This window comes from Leopardus geoffroyi, chromosome A3 (genome assembly GCF_018350155.1).
Source record: "Leopardus geoffroyi isolate Oge1 chromosome A3, O.geoffroyi_Oge1_pat1.0, whole genome shotgun sequence".
In the NCBI taxonomy this organism is placed as follows: Eukaryota; Metazoa; Chordata; class Mammalia; order Carnivora; family Felidae; genus Leopardus; species Leopardus geoffroyi.
Window position 1 is genome coordinate 101,760,267 of NC_059336.1, and position 25,450 is coordinate 101,785,716.

The 25,450-nt window shown below is 43.1% G+C and overlaps 1 protein-coding gene across 2 annotated transcripts in view; it reads right to left on the reverse strand.

Moving 5' to 3' along the window:
* Nucleotides 1-4,645: 4,645 nt before the first annotated feature.
* The window catches only part of EIF2AK3 (eukaryotic translation initiation factor 2 alpha kinase 3), a 67,356-nt gene continuing 46,551 nt past the window's right edge, over nucleotides 4,646-25,450 (reverse strand). The window contains exons 12-17 of one of the 2 annotated variants that reach the window (XM_045446804.1): nucleotides 21,990-22,139; nucleotides 20,221-20,998; nucleotides 16,271-16,438; nucleotides 13,276-13,377; nucleotides 8,898-8,960; nucleotides 4,646-5,868 (exon numbers count right to left, since the gene is read on the reverse strand). In XM_045446804.1, the coding sequence (XP_045302760.1) occupies nucleotides 5,668-5,868; nucleotides 8,898-8,960; nucleotides 13,276-13,377; nucleotides 16,271-16,438; nucleotides 20,221-20,998; nucleotides 21,990-22,139 (1,462 nt within the window). In that variant the 3' untranslated portion in view covers nucleotides 4,646-5,667. The remainder of the gene's footprint in view (nucleotides 5,869-8,897; nucleotides 8,961-13,275; nucleotides 13,378-16,270; nucleotides 16,439-20,220; nucleotides 20,999-21,989; nucleotides 22,140-25,450) is intronic. The other variant, XM_045446805.1, reaches the window with a different exon arrangement.

The window sequence follows — 25,450 nt, forward strand, 5'->3', positions numbered from 1 at the left end:
TAATAATCTTCCCCTTGCTCCCCCTCCCCCAACTTCACTCTCCTGAGGTAGCCAGTGTGGCCTTGGGTAGGGTGTGGATACTCCTCTTTTTTAAGTTTATTTATTTTTAAAGATTAAAAAAAAAATTTTTTTTAACGTTTATTGATTTTTGAGACAGAGAGAGACAGAGCATGAACGGGGAAGGGGCAGAGAGAGAGGGAGACACAGAATCTGAAACAGGCTCCAGGCTCTGAGCTGTCAGCACAGAGCCCGACGCGGGGCTCGAACTCACGGACCGCAAGATCATGACCTGAGCCGAAGTCGGACGCCCAACCGACTGAGCCACCCAGGCGCCCCAAGTTTATTTATTTTGAGAGAGAGAAAACGTGAGCAGGGGGCGGACAGAGAGAAGGCGCGAGAGAGGATCCCAAGCTGACAGTGCAGAACCCAACTCGGGGCTCCAACTCACGAACTCATGACCAGAGCTGAAAACAAGTCAGAGGTTTAACCAGCTGAGCTCCCCAGGCGCCCCTGGGTGTGGATACTTCTAAACTTTCTTTATGCCCTACGGAAACATCTCATTTAAACAGATATAGAGGCTGCTGCTTTTGGTTGCAGTTGTCCCGGTCACACTCCTCTGCGGTTTGTTTGTCGTTTATTTGCCGAATAGACATTTTATAACTCCCTTATGCTGCTGACTCATTTGTATAATGTCCACAGGCTGAATGTATTCTCACTCAGCCGCCCCCCCTGAGGATTTCTTCAACTGGAGAGAGAACATCCTTTAACCTTCATTACTTCTCAGTATCAACCCCCCCCCCCCCCCCCCCTGCCTCTAGGCAGGTTTGTGACCTTTCTGGATAGTGAGAATTTTCCCAGGATCCCCCCGGAGGCACCTGAGCTCAGGGCCTGCAAACTCTCCATTGTTCTTTAACCTTTTCCTACCCACATTCTTCCTGCCAGCAAGACAGGAGTCGATCCTGAAGTCATCCTGACGATGTTCTCTGGGTGCTCTCTAAAAGCTCATGGCATTTCAGATGAAGGCAGATAGGAAGCCAGGCACTGAAGCACCCCCTTTGGAGAAATCCTTCAGAAGGCAGCAGTACAGAGCAGTGGCAGGGGTCCTCCCCTGGGCTATTGGGGGCCAGCACCGCTGTAATGGTCGGACAAGGGATGTCTTTCAGCTCCCACTGACCTGGCTCAGGGCCTCTGACTCTTGCTGGATGAACGCATCCTGCCTGGTTCTGTCTCCAGCCCCTTCTCCCTCCAGTCAACCCTCTTCCTCACTCGCCACGACGATCTTAAAGTTTCAGCAGGTTCTTTTTCAGCCCAGCAACTTTCAACGGTTTCGCATTTTCTCCGGAATAAGCCCCAAATTTTTAGCATTGACTCCTGGGAAACTCATCATTTTTCAAAGAGCACATCTGTCCCCAAACCACGCCCTGGTTCTTCTGGATTCTATCCAAGTTCCTGCACCCGAAATCTGGGAGCCATCTACTCCTTCGTCTGTATTCATTTAATTCCAGTGTCCTGGCCTTCCTGCCTCAAAAACAGTCCTCAAATTCATCTATTTTCTCCACTACCATGATTGAGAGCTCCCTTATTCCTCCCCTTGCCCACAAGTCCTCCCCTGGGCTGTTTCTGCTGCCTTCTCCAGTCTTTTCTTAGTGCAATCTGGGGCGCAGAGCAACCAGAGGAAGCCACTCTGCTGCTCCAAAGAGGGGGTGCTCATGGAGAGATTAGGGATGCCAGGACTGTTGCAAGCAGTCGGCACATATTGTCCCCTGTTTATTGTTTTAAGTCATTGTGCACTTGAATTTAAAGGCGGCTCGTGGCAAAAGCATTATGAGACATGCTGTGGTTAAACTTTATCATATCTGGTATGTTCTTGTCGGTCATGTGTGGACATGCATGTTATGTTGTTCTTTTAATGTGTTGTCTCTTTGGTGGGGGGGGTGATACCCTTACAGGTGCAAGAATGTTTTTTATCCCCACCCTCAACAATTTGCTTCCTGTGGGGGAAAAAGGTGAAAACGAGCCCCCTAGTGGCAGCTACTGAAGTTGCATGGGTAGAATCTGGAGGAGGACGTCTCCTTAAGCAGTGCCTCGCAAATCTAGTTGTGGAAGGAGCAAATGTCCCCAGAGGTGGACTAGAAAACATCCAGTGTTTCTGCTTACTCCTTGACTTCTCCAGGAGTAAGACTGAGTCACTCTATGGCCCATGGTTGGATTGGAAACTTGTTCTGTCTCCACTTTGTTGTAGAAATAGAATTGCTTTTGGTGCAAAAGCATCCAGGGAGAAGGGATCAGTGAGCAACAACAGGGAAAAGGCAGACCACCCCAAACATCATCAGTGTCTGCTTTTTAGTGGACCACTGGGAGGCAGAGGGCAGAGTAGGCGGCTCGTTGATGAAGTTCTCACGTCTTCCTCACCTCTGGACCAGCACTCACTGGAGTACTGTTGCCTTCGGGGAGGGCAGAACCTGAAAGATGTGCGTGAGCTTCCTCCTGGCTCCGTGTCAGTAGGCATGCGTGGCTCTCCCGCCGGAATCCGTCCCATGCAGGCTTGGCTGGAGGTGGTGGGTGCACTCTAGTGACAGCTGAGGAAGGAGCCAACTGGGACAGCATCGGACAGAGCCACAAGGTGCCAAGTGTCCCAGCCCATTTCTCCTCTCATTTAAAGCATAGGGCCCCCCTTCTTTCCGGAAACTTCCAGGAATTGAGACTTCTGTCTTTAGCATTAGGATTATTCCGCCATCTTGTCTCCATTTTTACCAAGTATTTATTGCAGTGACTGGTACGTTTCTTTCCCTCCTCATTTGGCCACTTCCCGAGGGCTGCAGCTATGCCTGTCATCCCCTTACATCCTCCAAATTCAGCGCCACAACTGTGTGATCAAGTGCCAAGCTTTGTGCCAGATGTCGCTGGGGTGGCGGGGAGGTGCGCCCCTACCCGTGGGGACCTTAGCTACCAAAGAAGCCGGATTTGCACCCGAGCACTGGCTCATCTGTGGCCTGACAACGACAAAGTGCTGGAGGGAGAGGCGAGTGTGGAGGGAGGGGCCCGGAAAAGCGCCAGAAAACACCAGAAGCAACAACTTGAAGGGAGAGGTAGGGTGTGGAGTCAGGACAAAGGGCTCTGGGTGAGGACTCGGGAGACGCTGTTCTGGCTACGCTGAGGACTTGCCAGGAGCCGCTGGCCCAGCCCCTAAACCCCCCATGCCTGCTTTCCTGCTGGTGGCCAGCGAAGGCACACGCAGAACGAAAATGGAAGAAGGCCTGATTCTATCATAAAAGAAGTGTGCAAATCCTCAGACAGCTTGGTACAAGGGAGTAGACAAAACCCTGACTAGAAACTGTAATACCTGTGTTTGGTTCCCGGGTACCTAGGTCCAGCACCTGTCTGGGACCTGAGCGTCACCAGGAGAGGGCACCGATGACAGCCGCCACGGCCAGCTCTCAGGGCTGTGAGGGAGGGAGGGTCCGCAACTGGGACTGAGTGGCATGCTGGGAGGATCTCAACAGCATCCCTCGCTGGGGTGAAGAGGCAAGAGGTAAGGGGACAGCTAGGCCGGCCAAGAGATGAAGAAGCAAGAGGGTGGCGGGCTGGCCAGGGGCCAAGCGGAACCCAGGAAGGACGGTGATGCTCGAGCCGCCGCGTGAAGCACAGAGGGTTGAGGAGACACACAGATGCCCGTGACGCGCTTTTCCAGCTTACAGATGGCTCTGAACTTTGTGGGGCAGACATTATTTGCGTGCAAAACGGAAGTAATCCTGCATTTTGGCCCCTGAAAGTTGTGCCTGGCTGGCCGGCGCCTCATCCGCCCAGCATGCCATGCGCCTCCCCCCGGAACGTGCCGGACGGACATTCTGTGTCGCCAGCAGAGCCGGTGTCTCCCGGGCCCTGGTCCCTGCGATGGCTCCCTTCAGGGCGGGGTCCTCTTTCTGTTCCCAGTCCCTGGCACAGGGTAGGCCCCGAGCAGACGTCTCCTAGTTATGAGTCCCGTGATTTCTGAAAAAGACTAGGTTTTGTCAAGTCTTTGGGAAAGAAGAGAGAAAACACCGTTTGAAAAAGGTTAGAGAAAGTTTTCTTTTTTTTTTTTTTAACATTTATATATTTATTTATTTATTTATTTATTTTTTTTTTTTTTTTTCAACGTTTATTTATTTTTGGGACAGAGAGAGACACAGCATGAACGGGGGAAGGGCAGAGAGAGAGGGAGACACAGAATCGGAAACAGGCTCCAGGCTCTGAGCCATCAGCCCAGAGCCCGATGCGGGGCTCGAACTCATGGACCGCGAGATCGTGACCTGGCTGAAGTCGGATGCTTAACCGACTGCGCCACCCAGGCGCCCCAACATTTATTTATTTTTGAGACAGAGCATGAACGGGGGAGGGGCAGAGAGAGAGGGAGACAAAGAATGGGAAGCAGGCTCCAGGCTCTGAGCCATCAGCCCAGAGCCCGATGCGGGGCTCGAACTCACGGACCACGAGATCGTGACCGGAGCTGAAGTCGGACGCTCAACCGACTGAGCCACCCAGGCGCCCCTAGAGCAAGTTTTCTTGAGAGTAGGGTTATGACCCTTCCTAGACCTATGATCCTGTTTTATAAATTTGCAAAACTACCATTGGGAGCCAATTCCCCCGAAGAAGAGCCAACTGTAAATAAGTCTTTAAGGTTTTATTAAATCATTTAGACTTGAAAGAAGTCACAATACTTAACACACTTAAGTGCGTTCTGTACACCACCAACCCAAATGGATTGAGCTCAGAATTTTTATAAATAAAAAATAAACATATTTACAGTGAAAAATAAAAACATGTTAGCTAGTTAGATGATGAAACTGTTACCTAGAATCAGTTTGGGGAAAGTACCAGCCTACAGGATTACACATAAAACATTTAAGATTTCATTAGGTTTAAAAAGTCCATCATTGAAGAAGTTAGTCGTAACATACGATTCATGTCTCACTACAGCTTTTTCCTTCCCCAAACCAGAACGTGTGGCCAATTTACACAAAAAGCTTCATTTTCCCTTTATTGGAGGTAAAAGTACAAAAAGCTCTTAAACTCTCCCTAGAACCATCTAAGGAATAAAGCTATTCAATACTACAAATGTCACTATAAAACTAGCTATGGACATAAACCATTATTATACAATTTGTGCCACTTGTCCTCCAAAATAGTGCAGATTCTTCATCCACCCACCAGGTCAAAAACGGAGTCAGCTTTTTTGGAAATTAGTTTCAAAATCACCACTGTGTCTCTAGAAAGCATATTTCTAGAACAATATAATTACCACATGTAGGAACTGTCATTCTTCTGAACTATAAAAATATTTCCCTTTAATTCTCTCTTTATATTTTAGGGATTGCTTCTACCCGCCCCCCCCCCCCCCCCCGCCCCCAGACAAAGATGAGGGCTATAAAGCTTGGCCAGCCAGTTTCAAGAGACCCACGAAGAACAAGGACCACACGTGATTTAGTGAGAGCCCTCTTCTGGAGTATAGCAGTACAGAGTTGGCTCAAATTAGGTTATGCCCCCAAATCCAGTTTAAATATGACTTAGAAAGAGTAGTCCAAAATAAAACTGAGCGAAGAACAAACTTTTCAAGTTCACAATTTCGGAAAGCCACATTCCTAAGAGGCCATTCTGTGTCACCTGTTGGGGTGTGAACATAAGTTAAGGCTAAGTGCTTGGCAAAGGGCTCCAGGAGCTGCTGCAGTGTCTTGAATGTTTTGTTCCTGATGAACTCATGGAGCGAGACCTCTGTCTGAGTACAGTTTTTCCTAGAAATTCCAAGTCTTCAAATACAGCATTTTCAATAATGTTGGTAGCTTCAGGCCGTTCCATGGGGGATGGAGAGAGCATGTCTTGAACCATCACATACTGAAATATAAAAATTGTCTTGTCACGAAGGGCCAGGTTTAGACCGTGAAATAGTCTGCTAAATCAGGAATCAGAAAAATTTTTCTGTAAATATATTAAGTCTGTGGGCTAGTTTCTGACGCAACTTCTCAACTTTGCCAGGAAAGTACAAAAGCAGCCACAGATCTTAATAAATGGGCATGGCTGTGGCCCAATAAAACTTTATTATAAAATTAGACAGAAAGCTGCATTTGGCCTGTGGGACATAGGTTGCTAATCCCTGGTCCAAATAAACACGGACCATTTCATGGTAATTGAATTGATTGTTTTCTAACATATAATAAAGGGTCTTAAATCATATCCTTGAAACACAGACATAATCTGTCTTTAAAAATAATTCCATCTTGGAGCGTCTGGGTGGCTCAGTTGGTTAAGCGACTGACTTCAGTTCAGGTCATGATCTCGTGGTTCATGAGATCAAGCCCCGCATCGGGCTCTGTGCTGACAGCTCGGAGCCTGGAGCCTGCTTCGGATCCTGTGTCTCCCTTGTTCACTGCCCCTCCCCTGCTCATGCTCTTTCTCTCTCTCTCTCTCTTTCTCTCTCTCTCTCTCAAATAAACATTAAAAAAAAAAAAAAATTCCATCTAGGGGTGCCTGGGTGGCTTAGTCAGTTAAGCGACCAACTGCTGATTCCAGCTCAGGTCATGATGTTGGGTTTTGTGAGACTGAGCCCCACGCTGAGCTCCTTGCTTACAGCTCTGTGCTGATAGCACAGAGCCTGCTTGGGATTCTCTCTCCCTCTCCCTTGCTCATGCTCACTCCCTTTCTCAAGATAAACATTACAAAAATAATTCCATCTTATAACTGCATATGAATGTACAATTATCTCAATGAAAATTTCAATTAAAAACAATCACACCAGAGGGGCGCCTGGGTGGCTCAGTCCTTTGAGCATCCGACTTCGGCTCGGGTCATGACCTCGTGGTTCGTGAGTTCGAGCCCCGCGTCGGGCTCTGTGCTGACAGCTCGGAGCCTGGAGCCTGCTTTGGATTTTGTGTCTCCCTCTCTCTCTCTGCCCCAACCCACTCACATTCTGTCTCTGTCTCTCTCAAAAATAAATAAAACATTAAAAAAAATTTTTTTAAATCACACCAGAGATCAGTACCTAACCCCTTTTCTTGATTTTTTTGAGCTCCCTTAATGTGATATATATATATATATATATATATATATATATATATATATATATATATATATATTTTATAACACTTGTTAGTGTGGGTCCTTTTTTCTTTTTTTCCTAAAGTTTATTTATTTTGAGAGAAAGAGAAAGTGAGCGAGCAGGGGAGGCAGAGAGGGAGGGAAAGAGAGAGAATCCCAAGCAGGCTCTGCACTGTCAGTACAGAGCCCGATGCAGGGCTGGAACTCATGAACTGGGAGATCATGACCCGAGCTGAAACCAAGAGTTAGATGCTTAACCGACGGAGTCACCCAGGTGTCCCAATGTATCATGTATTTTTCCAGGTGCCCCAATGTAATATATATTCTTATAAGCCACCTTGGAAATTGAATCATCAACTTTGAAAAATATATAACAAAGTAATTTTTAGTAAAATATATTTCATTTTAGCTTAGTGTATCTCTATATTATAAAGATCATTTTTTTTAAGTTTATTTATTTTGAGAGAGAGAGAGAGAGAGAGAGAGCAGGAGAGAGCACACGAGCAGGAAGGGGCAGAGAGAGAGGGAGTGACAATCCCAAGCAGGCTCCACGTTGCCAGCAGAGAGTATGACCTGGGGCTTGATCCCACAAATTATGAGATCACTACTTAAGCCGAAATCAAGAGGTGGTCAGTTGCTTAACTGACGGAGCCACCCAGACACTCCTGTAAAGGTCATTTTTAAAAATTTACTTACTGGGGCACCTGGGTGGCTCAGTCGGTTAAGCGTCCGACTCGGCTCAGGTCATGATCTCACGGTTTGTGAGTTTGAGCGCATATCCAGCTCTGTGCTGACAGCTCGGAGCCTGGAGTCTGCTTCGGATTCTGTGTCTCCCTTTCTCTCTGTTCCTCCCCCGCTCACACTCTCTTTCTCTCTCAAAAAATAGAGATTAAAAAAAAAATTTTTTTTAATTTACTTATTATTTATGAGAGAGAGAGAGCACAAGTGAGTGAAGGGCAGAGAGAGAGGGAGAGAGAGTGTGGAGCCCAGAGTGGGGCTCGAGTTCACCCAAGAGGGGCTTGAACTCACAGACGTCGAGATCATGCCCTGAGCCAAAGTGGAACACTCAACTAAGCCACCCAGGCACCCCTATAAAGATAATTTTTGAATGCAGTTCTTCACTGACAGATAAATTTGGACTTTTTTCTAATTTGATAATTAACACCCAGTCTGATTTACTTCAGTTTAATTATTTAAGAAAATTCAAGATTTATAAAATGATGTGTGGACCAAATATATTATGAAATAAAAATAACAAAAGTAGCAAAAACAAACTTCAAAGGTTCATTACATACAATTTCTTCCATCAAGACCAGCTTAATTTTCCCTCCCACTCCGCTGAACCATTTTACAGTGTTGCTCTGAGTGCTTTCACTCCAACACACATAATCAATGGAAATTAGTGACCCTCCCCCCCCCCCCCCCCCCCCCCCGCTGCCCTGCTTTTTAAAGAAATCAGGGAGTTTTTAAGGTCCCTCCCAAATTCACTGAAATAAAGAGATTATTGGCACGGTCCCAGGAGCAGCTCTATGCCCGTGAGTGCGCTAGGAGTTCAGCCTTACTCAAGCCAAAGGACACACAGGATGCACACATAGGGCATCACCCAGCAGGGAACACAGAACACGGGGCTGAGGGCCCCACCAAGGACCCCAGACCCAAGTTCAGTCTGTGATTTTAACAAGTTGTGTACGCTTGGGATCAGGTCCCTTTCTTCTCTAGACCTCTGGCTTCCTCATCTGTAAAATGGGAAGCTGATGAATTAATGGCTCAAGACCCTTTAAGTTCTAAATTTGATTCACAAGAAAATAAAAGATTAGAATTATACAAACCTCACGAGGATATTTCTGAGTAAACAGTGACGGAAATTTGAGATTTCTTACATCAGTTAAGATCTATAAAGAAAGAAAAGTGTTACTGGTTTTTAAATCGGTTTTGACATATGGATTTATTTGTTTAAACGTATTTTTTGATACTCTCACAGAGTGACTAAGAAGAAAATTGAGTATTAAACAGACGGAAAATTTATCAATAGCTTTTCCTGACCTGACAATCTACACAGAAGTGCTTCCAGAGCACAGATCTTACATGCCATCAAATCATCAAAATCTAGAAAATAATTCAGATACAATTATGCTTGAATTGTACATATTATTCTGACACCTCGATTTTAACTGAAAACACATTGATTTGTGTAAAAAAACCCTCAATCATTCATGAATAAATATTTGTGACCTTACGTGGGTAACTTTTTCTACTTGTATCTAGCCTCTTTGTATTTGATATGAAAGAGTACATTCTTTCTTCCTCTCTCGCTCTCTTTTTTTAGTTATCTCTATCCCCAACGTGGAGCTCAACCTCATGACTTTTTTTTTTTTTTTAATTTTTTTTTTTCAACGTTTATTTATTTTTGGGACAGAGAGAGACAGAGCATGAACGGGGGAGGGGCAGAGAGAGAGGGAGACACAGAATCGGAAACAGGCTCCAGGCTCTGAGCCATCAGCCCAGAGCCCGACGCGGGGCTCGAACTCACAGACCGCGAGATCGTGACCTGGCTGAAGTCGGACGCTTAACCGACTGCGCCACCCAGGCGCCCCACAACCTCATGACTTTTGAGATCAAGAGTTTCACGCTCTGCTGACTGAGCCAGCCAGGTACCCCTGTTTTTCTTTTTCTTATTTTTTTTTTTGAGTGAAAACAAAACAAAACAAAACAAACAAACAAAGTTAATTGTGCTGAATCCTGAGTATAAAACGAAGCTTTTCAAAGTTCATTGGGAAGTTTTCATACATGTTATCACTCTCTTTATGTTCCAGAGAAAGACATAATAGAGAACAAAACTTTTAAAGTAAGATTCTCAGATTTAAGAGAAGATAGTGAATCCACGTAAAAAGAATGGAATGTTCTAAAAAGGAACAATCTTGGACATTAAAAATTGGATTGTCAAAATAAAAACTTAGGAAATTGGAATAACGAGTTAAGGAACTCTTACAAAAGAACCGTACAGACAAATGGGAAATAGGAGGGAAAAAATTAGCCAATTATAGGATTAAGTCAGGAGTTATAGAAAAACAGAAAAGTGGAGAAGAATTTCTAAAGAACTAGCACAAGAAATTTACTAGAACTGAAGGGGTCACATCTTCTAACTGCAAGGACCTACCGGTGTTAAGTACATTAAGTGAGGGGAAAAGAGATCAACGAAAGGACTGAATTTCGTAAGAGCTCCAGAAAGGAAAACAAAACGGTTCCAAAGATTCCACATAAAAGAATCAGGTATCGGAGAAGCACCAGCTCTGCAGCACTGGAAACTGTAAGGCGGAGTCAATGCCCTCAAGGTTCTGAGGAAAATTATTTCCAATCCAGGATTAGAAGCTGGCCAATTCATCAATTACATTTAAAGACGGGAAAGATATTTTTTAGAAACGTGGAGACTCTAAAATTTCTCTCTCATACATTCTTTTTGAGGAATTGGCTGCAGAATGTGCTCTAGCAAAATAAGGGAGTAGTGCAAGGAAGAGGGGAACCGTGGAATCTGGGAGACAGGGACCCAGGCGGGGAAAGGGAAGTGTGCCCTGGGTGACATCTTATAGAAAGTCCAGGGGGTATTCAGTTCAGATGGGAGGACAAAAGCTTTGAGAAGAAAGACTCCAAGAAAAGGCAAACAAAACAAAACAAAACCCCCAAAACCAGACAGATAAGCTATACTGAGCACTGAGAAAATACTGTGTGATAGATATGTGGCAGATTTTGAACATGTTAAAAATGACAATAAAGGTTCACAGAAAACTAAGCAATTGAGAAAAGGCCATTCTGGGAGGAAAATGTATCAGAAAGAAAACAAAGAGTATCTTATTTGGTGTAGCCCATAGAACAATTTTTCACGGTCAAGATAAATTCTGGCTTCATTTAACTCAAATTTTTTTTACATAACTACATTTTAAAAATATTTCTTATCGAAATAAAATGTAGTTTTAACCGCTTAAAAGTGCCTTCAGTGGTTTTTATTCTGTCCACAATGTTGTACAACTATCACCACTATCTAATTGGAGAACGTTTTCATCACCCCAAAAAGCAGCCCATTAAACAGCCCCTCTCCATCCCCATCTACCCCCAGGTCCTGACAACTACGGATATGCTTTGTCTCTATAGATTTACATATTCTAGATATTTCACATCAGTGGAATCCTACAACAGGTGGCCTTTTGTGTCTGGCTTTTCACTCAGTGTAACACTTTCGAGGGTCATCAGTGTTGTAGCATTTGTCAGTGTTTCATTTCCTTTCATGGCTGAATGACATTCCATAGCACAGGCACACCACATCATTTTGTTTTTCATCAGCTGACTCACATTTGGGTTGTCTCTACTTTTTGGCTACTATGAAGATGTTACTGTGAACACTTGCATACAAGTCTGTATGTGGACCTAGGTTTTCATTGCTTTTGGGGAAATACCTAGGTGTGAGACTGTTGAGTCACATGTAACTCTATGCTTAATTTTCTGAGTAACTGACAAACTGCTTTCCCCAGTGGCTGTACCATTTTTCATTCCTACCAGCAAAAGTATGGGACTTCCAATTTCTCTATATCCTTCCTAACATTTGTTATTTTGTTTTGTTTATTACAGTTGTCATAGATGGTGTGAAGTAGTATCTCATTGTGATTTTGATTTGTATTTTTTTGTTGCATTTGATTTGTACTATTTGTATCCCTTCTTTGGCGAAATGTCTATTCAAGTCCTTTGCTCATTTTTTAATTGAGTTGCCTTTTTGTTCTTGAATTGTAATAGTTCTTTGTATATTCTGAACACTAGACCTTATCAGATCTATGGTTCACAAATATTTTCGCCCATTCTGTAGGGGATTTTCACTTTCTTGACAGAGTTCTTTGATATACTTGTAACAACATAAATTTTGATGCCGTATGATTCTGATTCTTTACATATGTTGGACCTGTTTCATATCTTTCTAGAAGTTTTTAGAGTGTTCTGAAATTTAGTCATCCCCGTTTTTTAATTTTCTTCTTTTTTTCCCATTTATTATACAGAGTACTTGGTAGGTCCTTTTGGTTAGAAAATAGGAGCCCTTTGATACTATGTGAGAACTATATTCCTCTTCTACTATGGACAGGAGTCAATAAATAAGATCTAAAACTGACATAGAAATGGTGATAAGAACAAACTTTAGAAATACAGAGGTAAGTACTATGGATAGCAGTTAGAAAAGTTGAGGGTGACCACTTATGAACAATGGGGGGAAATGTGACAATGGCCTCCTTTTAAAAGACTTTCAGTAGTTGGGGCGCCTGGTGGCTCAGCTGGTTAAGCATCTGACTCTTGATTTCAGGTCAGGTCATGATCCCAGGGTCGTGGGATGGAGCCCCTCATAGGGCTCCGCGCTGCGTGTGGAGCCTGCTTGGGATTTTCTCTCCCTCTTTCTCCCTCTCTCTCTCCCCCTCTCTCACTGCCCCTCCCCCACTCGTACTTGCCTGCTCTCAATCTAAAGCTTAAAAAAATTTTTTTAAAGACTTTCAGTAGTCTTCCTTAAAAGCCATGGTCATGGCTTATTTTCAGAGAAAAAAAACATCAATTATGCTTAATTTGCCAGTTTAAAAAAAAAATTTTTTTTTTAACGTTTGTTTATTTTTGAGACAGAGAGAGACAGAGCATGAACGGGGGAGGGTCAGAGAGAGAGGGAGACACAGAATCTGAAACAGGCTCCAGGCTCTGAGCAGTCAGCACAGAGCCCGACGAGGGCTCGAACTCACATACCGCGAGATCGTGACCTGAGCCGAAGTCGGACGCTTAACCGACTGAGCCACCCAGGCGCCCCTAATTTGCCAGTTTTTAAGTGTATGAGTATGTGGCCACTTGCCCTCAGAAAAACTCTTTTCTGACCAAAGACCACCGTCACTCCCTCTCCGCCCCCATTACTCGTGGTCCCCCTAGCTTTGCACTTATTACAAATTGACTGAGTGTAGGATACTGTTAATGATGAATTTAAGCAACAAGGAATAATCAAATAATTTTTGAAAACTGAGCTTTAAATGGAAGTAAACAGTCTACAAATCATCCCTGTAAAGCTCATGTGACCTTTTCCACTTACAGTCAACTAGTCTGATGGTATCCAGAATAAGTTACTCTCCTTTTAAAATCCTTTCTTTTGTAAACTTGAGTATTTTCTTTTTGCATCTTTTCTGAGTAGGGGGAACTTACCCTGACTCTCTCCATCTGAGTGCCGAATGGGTACAGCAGTTCAAACAGAATGAGGCCTAAAGAAAAGATGTCCACTTTATGAGAGTAGTTGCTTCCATGAATCTGAAATCCCATATAAAGAAGAAATATTAGAAAAAAATTAACAGAGGTCGTACAAAATTAATATAGCCTTAGCGAATCCCAAAGTTGACCCAGTCACTTCTTGGCTTAAATGTAATCCTATGGGTGAAAACGTCAGCAAAGAGTTAATCATCACTCCCAGCCTCTTTTCTTCAACTCACCACAGCAAGAGTAATTAAACTATTCAGCATTACAGAAGGAAAGCCCAGGTACTGCTCAGAGATATGCATCAGTAAAATAGGCCCCGAAGAAACCTGGAGCCTTGCAGTGCTAAAAAAGTTTGTGGGAGCCAGTAAAAGCTGCTCAACTCCCCTCGAGGTGAAGATTTTCAAAGCCAACACTATCTAAAGCAGATCTCTCATTTCTAATCATCTTAGACCTCACCCATTTTTATGAGAAAATCTTCATTACTCCAAACCACTAATCAACTGTGGTTAGCCCTCATTATGGTACTTAATTGTGGACTGCTTTGCATTCTTAGTTGTATTTTACATGCGTATATTTCTTATTGTTCACGACTAGATTATAAAGTCCTGGAGGGAAGGAAACTGCCGCTTTTGTGTGCTTTTGTGTTCTCACCATCAGGCACTGGGCTAAGTATAGAGAAGGCCCTCAATAAAAACTTATTTGTTAAAATGAACAGACGAATTACAGCCCAACTGCTCTATAAAACAAAGCCTCATTCAAATTAAAAGTGACCTCCCCGGACTTAGAAGAACCCTTTTATGTGTGAAGATTACTCTAGGCAGAGAACTTCACATTTGGCAAACATTAGAGAAGGGCGTTACTCTGAAAGCACTCCATGGTGGCATTTTTTTTTTAATTTTTATTTTTTAACGTTTTTTATTTATTTTTGAGACACAGAGAGAGCATGAACGGGGGAGGGGCAGAGAGAGAGGGAGACACAGAATCGGAAACAGGCTCCAGGCTCCGAGCCATCAGCCCAGAGCCCGACGCGGGGCTCGAACTCACGGACCGCGAGATCGTGACCTGGCTGAAGTCGGACGCTTAACCGACTGAGCCACCCAGGCGCCCCCATGGTGGCATTTCTTAATGGGGGACTCGAAGCCCTCTCCCACCTCCTAAGTGGCAGCTGATACCAGCCTCCCAGGCTCCTTCTACCAGCCAGCCTGCCTCTGTGTGTAAAGAGTATCAGCTCGAGAGAGTGTCAATGCCAACATTGGTGACATTACCTTTCCCTCTTCCCTTCCCTCTTATCTTTGGGGGTTGGGAAGTATTCCAAACTCCCCAAACTCTTCAAAAACAGAGCTTCTAGGGCTACGGTGAAAAGGACGCCCTCACACACTATTTGGAAAATAACACACCTTCATGAAAAGGAACTTGCAGTAAACACTGACTTCCATTTAATAGTCCTATTTTATTTCATCCACCCAAAGGTAGGTGGAAATGGGGAGATTTGTACGCAGGGATAGTTATTTAAGTAATACTCCTAATAGCAAAACTTGTAAGTAAGTAACTAAAATGCCCAAAACGAACATTGAATAAATTGCTTAACAGAGAGAATACTATATACCCAAAGCTATTTTCTAAAAACATTTAATAATGTGGGAAATGCTTAATTTTAATATTTTATCCAAAATTTTATGGACTAGAATCCCAAGTTTCTTTTCCAAAATAAAGTATGTATAAATACGTGTTGTAAAGGGTGTATACATATACAGAAAAAAGAAATAAGAACCACTGTTAATGTTTAGAGATTTTTTAGTAAGTGATTTTAAATTTTTCTTTATACATTCATAGATTTCCTACATACAGAATAGATTGATATATAAGGAGGTGGAAAAAGTACTATTACGTATATTTAAAAAACAATGTAGCTTCATGAACTCTACAAAAAGTGATCATACAAAGTGATCTCTACAAAATATCTAAAAATTAAGGAATTAAGTGTAAAATCTCAAGAGGGGTAGAATATACCCTTTGAGAGTTTAAGTTGATTGTTTTATCACTGTGCAATATTAGAACTTGGACCATATTTCTTGGTAATTACAACCAAGAAAAAAGTAGCTGGTCTCTGCTCACTTATTTTCTCCTAGAAGGGTAAAAAAAATTGAGAGCTTTGATAAAATATATTTTATTTTTTTATTTATTTAAAAAAAAAAAATTTTTTTTTTCAACGTTTATTTATTTTTGGGACAGAGAGAGACAGAGCATGAACAGGGGAGGGGCAGAGAGAGAGAGAGGGAGACACAGAATCGGAAACAGGCTCCAGGCTCTGAGCCATCAGCCCAGAGCCTGACGTGGGGCTCGAACTCACAGACCGCAAGATCGTGACCTGGCTGAAGTCGGACGCTTAACCAACTGCGCCACCCAGGCGCCCCTCCAAGTCTTTTTCTAAATTTCCGGTTACTGTCAGGTTTTGGTGCAGGGGTGAGTGTGTTTTATGCGCTGTATTTTTCTTAATTCATCCCCAACTCAGGTTGTAGAAATGGCACTCTAGCTGTGCTGTCTGTTAATACTACTACCAGTTTCCATGATTTTCAGATTTTATTGTATTGGGTATTTTATTTATTTTTTTTTTTTTTAAATTTTTTTTTTCAACGTTTTATTTATTTCTGGGACAGAGAGAGACAGAGCATGAATGGGGGAGGGGCAGAGAGAGAGGGAGACACAGAATCGGAAACAGGCTCCAGGCTCCGAGCCATCAGCCCAGAGCCTGACGCGGGGCTCGAACTCCCAGACCGCGAGATCGTGACCTGGCTGAAGTCGGACACTTAACCGACTGCGCCACCCAGGCGCCCCTGTATTGGGTATTTTAAAGAGAATGTGGATGGAGATTCCTGGGGCTCATCTAGTTTGTGGCCATTCTAACTGAAAATCCATTTTCAATTCGGAAAGAAAGCAAAAAACTTGCCTGCTCTGGGCTCATATACAGTTTGGTCCCTACTTGTCCTGTGTGTCTGGCACATGCTGGCATTGGGGTCAGAACCATCTGCTCTTCCTCATCCTGGTCCATTGCAGTCACTAGTCCAAAGTCTCCGACCTTGACCACATCATCCACTGTAAAGAATATGTTGGAAGGCTGGAAAAAATAAGACAGACAAAGGCATGGTGGGTGTATATGGAGAAGAAGAGAAGTGAAGAGAATTATTTAAATGACTGTAGAAGATATATACAAGAAACTAGATAGTCTCAAACATGTTTCTCTTTAAAATGGACTAATATAAAAATAAAAGCAATCATCCAATGTTGAGTAAGGAAAAGGGAGGGGTGACAAAGGGAGCTAGCATTGATTGAACATCTATTTAGACTCTTAGAGATTCACATTCTCCAGGACCCAGTCCTCCTCAATCTCAGTTCTCGACTCTCCTTGGGCAGGCTTTTTATGTTTATGACTTAAGCCATGATAGTTAACAGTAATAATAACAGCAAAGGCATACATAACACTGGTAATGCACCAGTTCTAAAGCAGTTCACCACTACTGGGGCGCCTGGGTGGCTCAGTCAGTTAAGTGTCCGACTTCAGCTCAGGTCATGATCTCACAGTTTGTGAGTTTGAGCCCCGCATTGGGCTCTCTGCTCTCAGTGCAGCGCTCTCTGCTGTCCGGAGCCTGCTTTGGGTCCTCTGTCCCCCCTCTCTCTGCCCACCCACCCTGCTCATGCTTTCTCTCTCTCTCTCAAAAATAAACAAAAATTAAAAAAAAATAAAGCAGTCTACCACTATTAACTCATGTAATACTTACAACCGTATTAGTCCTTTTAGACCCCCATTTTACAGATATGAAAACTGAGGCCCAGAACAATTAAGTAAATTGCCCAAGGTTACCCATCTAGCAAGTGGTGGATCAGGGATTCAAACCCAGGAAATTCAAGTTCAAGTTTCCCTAAGAAAAAGACTTCTGGTTCACTGCCACATGGCCAGCATTCAGGACAATCATTGCCCTATGGTAGCTCATCACTTCTATTTGATGAATGAATAAAACAGACTGACCTTTGGGTTTGTGTCTGAGAGGGGGAAGTAGGCTACCAAGGAGAATAAGAGCTCTTCACTACTACCTTGTGCTGCCTCTTCTAATACCCTAGGCTCCCATATATTCCCAGACCACTGTCCTGAGTTCTAAACCCTCACATACAACTATTTGTGGGATATATCCAACCAGATTTCTTGTGGGTTCCTCCAACTGCCCGCGTGAAATACAGCATCGTTCCTTCAGCACCTATGCTAACCCTGGCTAACATAAACACTGTCGTAGCCCTTGAAATAAGGAAAAAGGAAGTCATTTAGCTCATGACATTGCATGTCACTGGGCCTCCAATACTGCTAAATAACATTTTACTCCTAAACTGCAAAATACGATTCTACAGTTTCGACTCTGAAGCAGTAAGTTATTGCACAAAACCCAAAGTCTACAGTAATGGCATCCTGCTCTCCCCCAAATGACCCCATGTGAGAGACAACAATAGACCGTGCTGCCTTACGTTTCATCTTTCTCCCTCCCTGCTTCTTTTCTGGGGTCAGTTGTTATTTACTAAACACTGTAACAGACTTTTTTTTTTTTTTTGGTCTTCCAGCATCTCCCCCTGTGCTTCCACCAGAAATATCCTGACTTGCCTTGGGGAACTCCCTTCTTCCCAAGTGTGCAGCAACCCTGTGGTTCGTGTAGAAGTTGTCCTGAGGCTACTACCCCAGAGGTTATATAAGCCAGTCAGCATGGTTCCATCCCCTGGCTAGGAGACTGGGTTAGGGGTGGATATGTGTCCTTGGCTTATCAATTAGAAAGAAACCCAGGATTTCTGATGAATATTGGGGGAAAGAGACACTTTTGTTCCCATGCCCTATCCAACGACCCTCAAAGACTTACAACATGAAGCCCTGAGAACTGCTGATACCTATCCTGAGACCGTGAAGGGAGACCATGCCTGAAAATGGAAACACGAAATGGCGATGGGGTAGGGCCAGGTTCTGGCTATACATCTCTTGATCCTAGATCAAGCTTTACCTGAATCTTGGATAGTTCAGTTATATGGCCAATACATTTCCTTTTTGGTTAAATCGGTACAAATGCTTTTTTCCCATAAACAAAAGAATATTAAAAATAAAATGGTATGAGCATACAGAATGTGCCAGACATTGTACTAAGGAACTAACAAGTGAACAAAACAGACATGGAAACCAAAGGATAAATAATACAAGTGTGATGAGAATTTAAAGGAGAAATACCAGGTTCTATGAGGACACAGTATACCTGAGGAACTGCGAAAAGCCCAGTGTGAAGCCCCAGCTAGAGAGAAGAGACTAGAAGCCTGGAGAACTGGGGGATGGGGAGCGCCAATGACAAAAACTGGGCAAGGAACAAAAGCTGGGGAGTGGAAGGGCCGCAAGGTTTAACATGGCTCAGAGCCTTGGGTCAGAATGAACAGAATGCAGACCTTTTTAAACTGGGAATAAAAATTGTGGGAGTAATTTTTCTGGCACACTGGAAGTCTTTAAAAACAACAGGTCTTTACAAAGGAACAAACTTTTTGATTTCTAGAAAAACTAAGGGGAAATTGGAATTTTTTTGGTGGATAGACAAACGCAGAAAAAACCTTTAGACAACACTGTGGCATTAAACAAATATTCACTAATATCTCATTAACATTATAAAATCGGCAGAAGGATACATCATCAGTGAAAACATAATTACATTGCCTTTCAACTTGGAATCTTGTGTGTATAGTAAGTGCTAAGTACAAGAAGAATGTGTTTCCAACCAGATGATAAACGTTTACCGTATTCAAACAGCCAGCACCCTTTGGTTAAGGGGATCTGGCTTCCTGGAAGTTGTCTTCTCCCTTCCAACCAAAAGAAATCATCTCTGAACTTTTCCTGCAGTGCAAAATAACTCCTGCTCATCAGTTTGGGCCCACCCTAAAAATCACTGAAGCACAGTGATTATATATACCTCAATAAGGATTACTTTGGAAAATAGGAACTATTCCTAACTCTTATCCCTGTGATTCCAAACTCTTAAAACATATTCAAGGATTAAAAAAACTACTGGTGATTTGAGAAGAAAATAACTTGTCCAAGTAGCTACTTTGGTGCCTGAAACAAAAGTGTGTGGTCACGTGCAACAAAACTGAAAATGCCTGCAATCAATAATTTCAGCTACTTCGTCATCAGGAGAGTATTTATATATTCCCTACACATGTGCCGATGATCGCTATGAGCGTATGGAAGACGGCCGAAATTAGCCAGGTAAAAGTTCCATATACTTATTTCAGAGACACACGTTGAAGAAATACTGAGTATTTTAGCAAGAATCTTATATAATTTAGCATATCATATTGCCACAATATTCAATACCGTATATACCAAAAATAGAATCAAAAGTTTTAGAGCTAGAAACAATCATGTGGCTATTTGCTTTCTTTCCCCATCCAGCTTCTCACACCCTTCCCCAAATGGCTAATGCGGAACCTATGTCTCCCCTTCCTTCGTGGGTCCTTTCACCATGCTACTCTGGGGCCCTCTGGAACTTATGTCAGGGTTACCCAACGCCATAGGATAAACAGGGTATATCTGCTCAGGGTGGATTGGTCCTTTTCATCAGGAGGACCGGGAATACTTTTTACTGTAAAATGAACATAAGCACATTATAGAGGACAGGGTATGCTCTGCCCGAAGTTTTCAAAACACAAGACTTCTTTTTGCAGAGGTTCCTTCAGGCTATTTCCCCTGACCTCTGCTCCCTTCTCTGATGCCTTTACTCTCCTTTGCCCGAGGGCACTTCAGTTAGAGACCGACAAATAGCGAAAGAACTGCTCTCAATCACAGAACGTCAGACTGAAACCCCTGGGCGGTGTTCCCCGAATACAGACCTTGAGGTCCCTGTGCATGAGCCCTTTACTGTGCAGAAACTCTACGGCCTCTGCGATCTGCAGGAAGATGTGCAGACACACGCTCCTCTCTCTCTCCTCTATGGTGCACCGACTGTTCATCCAGTCTTTGAGGTTTTCCTTTCTGCACAGCTGCATCTGAATGTAAAGATATACCTTCGGTGAACTGGGCTGGAGCTTTTCTGCAGTGTTTTTAGTGAGATCTAAACTCAAAGTGGTCGGTCTTGGAGGAGAAATAGAGAAGGTAGGTTCGGAAGAAGATTTGCTACTGGAATGCTTGAAAGGAGTCAGTTTATTAGCACAATGGTTGCCAATATGCAGGCGGTCAGTTTTGTGCTCTTCTTTCCTGGATGCGTTATCGCAGCCAGAATCTTCAAACACTATAGAAGAGGATGTTCGCTCCCTTGACCTTCCATAAAGAGAAGCTTCAGGAGGACAAAGTTCAAAGGAGTGCCCCTCCTCATTGCCGTCCATGGTACCGTCTTCCATATCACACTCTGTAAGGCAACTGTCCTGGAGGTTGTAGGCTGCATCCACTGATTCACTGGTATCTCCGTGGTTCGTTCCTGATAATTCCAGTGGAGAGAACTGGCTCTCAGATGAACTTGTCTGGCCACAGGAAATCCCTACTGAAAAAGACCTCCTTTGTGAAGAAGGAGCTATGATCTCAATATGTTCCTTTGTAGAGAAAGGGTCCATTCTGCATATTTTAACGGATGGTCCATCCACTGGACTAGGAGAGCTGAGTGGCCAGTCTGTGCTAAAAGTGGGAGAGATACAAAGGGAAGAGAGGGAGTATGTGCTGATTAAATTATGTGAACTGTACTCTTTATTCTAAAAGCTTCGTCTGTAAGAAAGCCAGTTACCAAATGGCAAACGACACACAGATTAAATAAAAACATGCTATATGTGACAAAGAACGGTCATATTCCATCCATTTCTTCTAAGAAATTTAAATTGGAAAGCTTCGTTTTATACTCGAAGCCATTATCTGTTGTGCCAGAGCAGCCAAGGCCTTTATGCAAAACACAAGGCACTGAGGGCCCACCAAAGACAGGATTCCTCGGCGGCCGTGATTCTGAATCCCTCGTCCACACTGGGGCAGCAGCTCCCAGGGCCTTGAGCTGAGGACCACCTCACTGGGTCCTTCCATGGTTTGGCTACTGACTGCGTCTATAACAAGTGCCACCTGAACAAATGGCTTCATGTGGATCTGGGGCTGCGTTTGGCACACGTCGGCTGGGATTTAATCCCAGCTATTTGGTAAACAGTCTGTCTGCAGCCTGCCTCTTCTTCGTTCTCATTTAATCCTCTTTACAAGAGCCTTCTTTCCCAAGATATAGGAATTACCTTCAGTAAGTTTAAGTATTTTTAGCTGCAAATACGTACAACCTACTTCGAAAAAGAGTTGTGACTTGTTAACTACTGAGAAACTAAACATCTAAAATTAAAAAAAACTGGAGACAAAAGCAGACAATCTCTCTTGATGAGAAAAGCCACCGTAAATCCCTCAGTGATTTACAATTTGTAGAGCCCTATCTACAAATAATTTCAAAAATTCAGGTTCTAAAAAATAAACTTTTCAATTAACAAGTGGCTAGAGAACGTTCTAAAACATGACAGAGAACAGCAGTTTTTCCTAAAACAAACAAACAAGACACATCTCTAGTTACAGAAATATTTTGTTCACAGAAGGAAAAACTAGCCTAAAAGGAAGTACTAGTTTTTAAGTCTATGTCTAACCAAGTTACCTTTCATCTTTCAGCCAGATTTCATCCATTTTTTCTTGCCACTTCTCTGGTGGTGCCTCCAACCAAGCATTGAAATATCTCACAATTCCTGGATGGTCAAGCTTGGCTAAGGCTTTAACTTCTCGCATTACCTTTTCCCGAGCCAATTCCCTGAAATATAGAAAAAAGACAACACTGAAGGTTGCTCTTATCTGAAAAAGTAATCGTATCTAATAGTAAAAAAATAAGAAAATAAAAATCTCTCTTGAATGTAAAATTAGAAACAGAGGAGTTAGGGGCTCCTGTGTAGCTCGTCAGTTAAAAGTCTGACTTTTTATTTCGGCTCAGGTCACAATCCCAGGGTCATGGGATTGAGCTCCATGCTCAGCTCGGAGGCTGCTTAAGATTCTCTCTCTCTGTGTCTCTCTCTCTGCCCCTCTACCCCATTCATGCACTCTTTCTCTTAAAAAAAAAAGAAAAAGAAAAAGAAAGAAAGAAAGAAAGAAATGAGTTAGCCTAGTGGCACAATTCTAAAACTCCACGTGGTAGGTTTTGTATTTTAAAAAATACATGTAGGGGCGCCTGGGTGGCGCAGTCGGTTAAGCGTCCGACTTCAGCCAGGTCACGATCTCGCGGTCCGTGAGTTCGAGCCCCGCGTCAGGCTCTGGGCTGATGGCTCAGAGCCTGGAGCCTGTTTCGGATTCTGTGTCTCCCTCTCTCTCTGCCCCTCCCCCGTTCATGCTCTGTCTCTCTCTGTCCCAAAAATAAATAAACGTTGAAAAAAAAAAAATTAAAAAAAAAAAATACATGTATTTTATGGGCACCTGGGTGGCTCAGTGGGTTAAGTGTCGGACTTCATCTCAGGTCATGATCTCACAGTTCGTGAGTTCGAGCCCCACATCGGGCTCTGCGGTGACAGCTCAGAGCTTGGAGGCTGGACCCAGCTTCAGATTCTGTGTCTCCCTCTCTCTCTGCCCCTACCCCTGCTCATGCCCTGTCTTTGTCTCTCAAAAATAAATAAACATTAAAAAAATTTTAAAAATACATGTTTTTAGGTTTTTTTCTTCTAAAAATAAATGCTACAGACATATCTATTGTCTCTTGGATGACTAAAAATGAATGACTACAGACCGTTAAAGATTAAGTTTAATGTTTGTTAAATCACTAAAAAGAGGAATAGGTGTTAAAGTATTCAGAAAAGGGAGCTCAGAATGGCAGCTCAGGAGGATGGAGAACAAACACACTGGTACATACATAATTGGCACAGCACATATTATGATGCAAAAAACCTGTATTAGCATGTTTGTTTGAGGCAAGTCTCACATACTGAATATCACAGGCAATGAAGTGTATTAGAAAAGCGTCTGGTGGGTCGCCTGGATGGCTCCGTTGGTTAAGTGTCTGACTCTTATCTTGGCTCAGGTCATGATCTCAAGGTTCGGGAGTTCAAGCTCCACATCAGGCTCTGTGCTGACAGCGCAGAGCCTGCTTGGGATTCTCCCTCTCCCTCTCTCTCTACCCCTCCCCAGCTCACGCTGTCTCTGTCTCTCTCAAAATAAATAAATAAAAGTGTAAACAAAATTTTTTAAAAGAAAAGCATCTGGATTCGATTTTCTGCTTTGACAGCTTTTCTGATGGATCTAATCTCACATATCTAGGGATCCCACTATCACCTGAAACAACATAATGAATGCAAGTGACATCCTCCTCCCTCCCCAGGAGATGGATGGCCACTCCCACTCTGCCCTCTGTGCTTGGCTGTTGTTTTCCTACTCTCCCAATCTGAGAATCCTGCTACATTTTTGAATTCTTCAACTTCTAGGTCCCCACCTTCAGTTACCAAGTCCTATCAGCTCTTCCTTTTCAATTCATTACACTCACTCATTTCTCACCCGTCCCCACTACTGCGCACAAATGTTCCACATCTTAGGACTAAACTTACAAAAAAAAACCCCAAAACACCCAAACCAAAAACCTAACAAACATTTATCTCTGACCCTTTCCTCATGTCAGCCACCTACACGTACCACCTCCAGAGCCACCTCCACTTTGATCGTGTCACCTCTCTACTCAAAGACCCAACTGTCTACGAAACAAAGTCTAACCCCCCTTGCTTGGCATGTAGGGTCCTGAAACCCACATCTTACATCTCCTCCACACTCCCCCATCCTTACCCTTTACTCCACCCACGCCAGAATGCTCACTGTTCTCTGTGCCACCTCCAAGTGCTTTCCCTAGAGCCCTTCTCGGGCCATCTGTGTAGTGAGACATCCCTCCCTCACACATCCGTCTACTGAGAGACAGGCTACCCTTGAACACCCAGCCCAGATGTCACCACCTCCATAAAGCTGGCCTTCCTTGATTTCAGCTACATCTGCACTTTTGTCATGGGAAGCTATTTACTAATCTAGGCCACCAGGTAACAGTCTTCCTTGTATTGTAATTATCTGTATATACACAAAATTATTTTGTATGTACACAAAAGCTTCAAAGAGTTATTGGTTCTCGGGGACAGAAGTTTTGCTTAATTTCATATCCTACGTGGTAACTTACACATATGAATATGCAAACTACTCAAAAATTATATATCAAAGAGAAGAATTAGTCACATAGTACACAAATCCATCCCAGTCCTGTGTCCCTATCTGTTGGACAGAATGTTTAACTACCAGTTACAAGGACACTGAGCAATCAGTGCACATTTAATCAAGAACCAATAGGAGCATGCGAAAATAGATGGAAAAGGAGGCATTACTCAAAGGCAATCATCTTAAGCATGACACTGTTCTGAGTCAGAAATCCTACTTCCAGGAATCTATCCTAAGGTAGCAGATGTGGTAAAACATTTATATTAAGGATGAACATGGGACGCCTGGGTGGCTCAGTCGGTTAAGCGTCCGGCTTCGGCTCAGGTCACGATCTCGCAGTTCGTGAGTTCAAGCCCTATGTCGGGCTCTGTGCTGACCGCTCAGAGCCTGGAGCCTGTTTCAGATTCTGTGTCTCCCTCTCTCTCTGACCCTCCCCCACTCACACTCTGTCTCTTTCTCTCTTTCTCTCAAAAATAAACATTAAAAAAATAAACATTTAAAAAGACAAATAAATAAAGATGAACACTGCAGAGCTGTTTTTAACTACAACAAATTTGAAACACAAATGTTTAAAAAAAACAAAAAAAGGAACAGTTAAAATATTTCACATGTATCAGTTGAACTATCATCCAGCCGTAAGATACTTTTAGTGTATTTTAGCATTTTAATAAAATACTCTTAATAACATGTAAAACACCAAGAATTAAATGAAGGAAGCAACAGATAAAACTGTACTGTACTGGTAACTATGCTAATAAGAAAGTAAATTTATGATCAGACAAAAAAATCAAAAGGAAACACCCTAAAATGGTAATAATATTTCTGGGGAGGAAAGACACAGACGAGTTTTAATACTTTCTCTATTTCCCACAATAAATAGATTATTTCTAAATG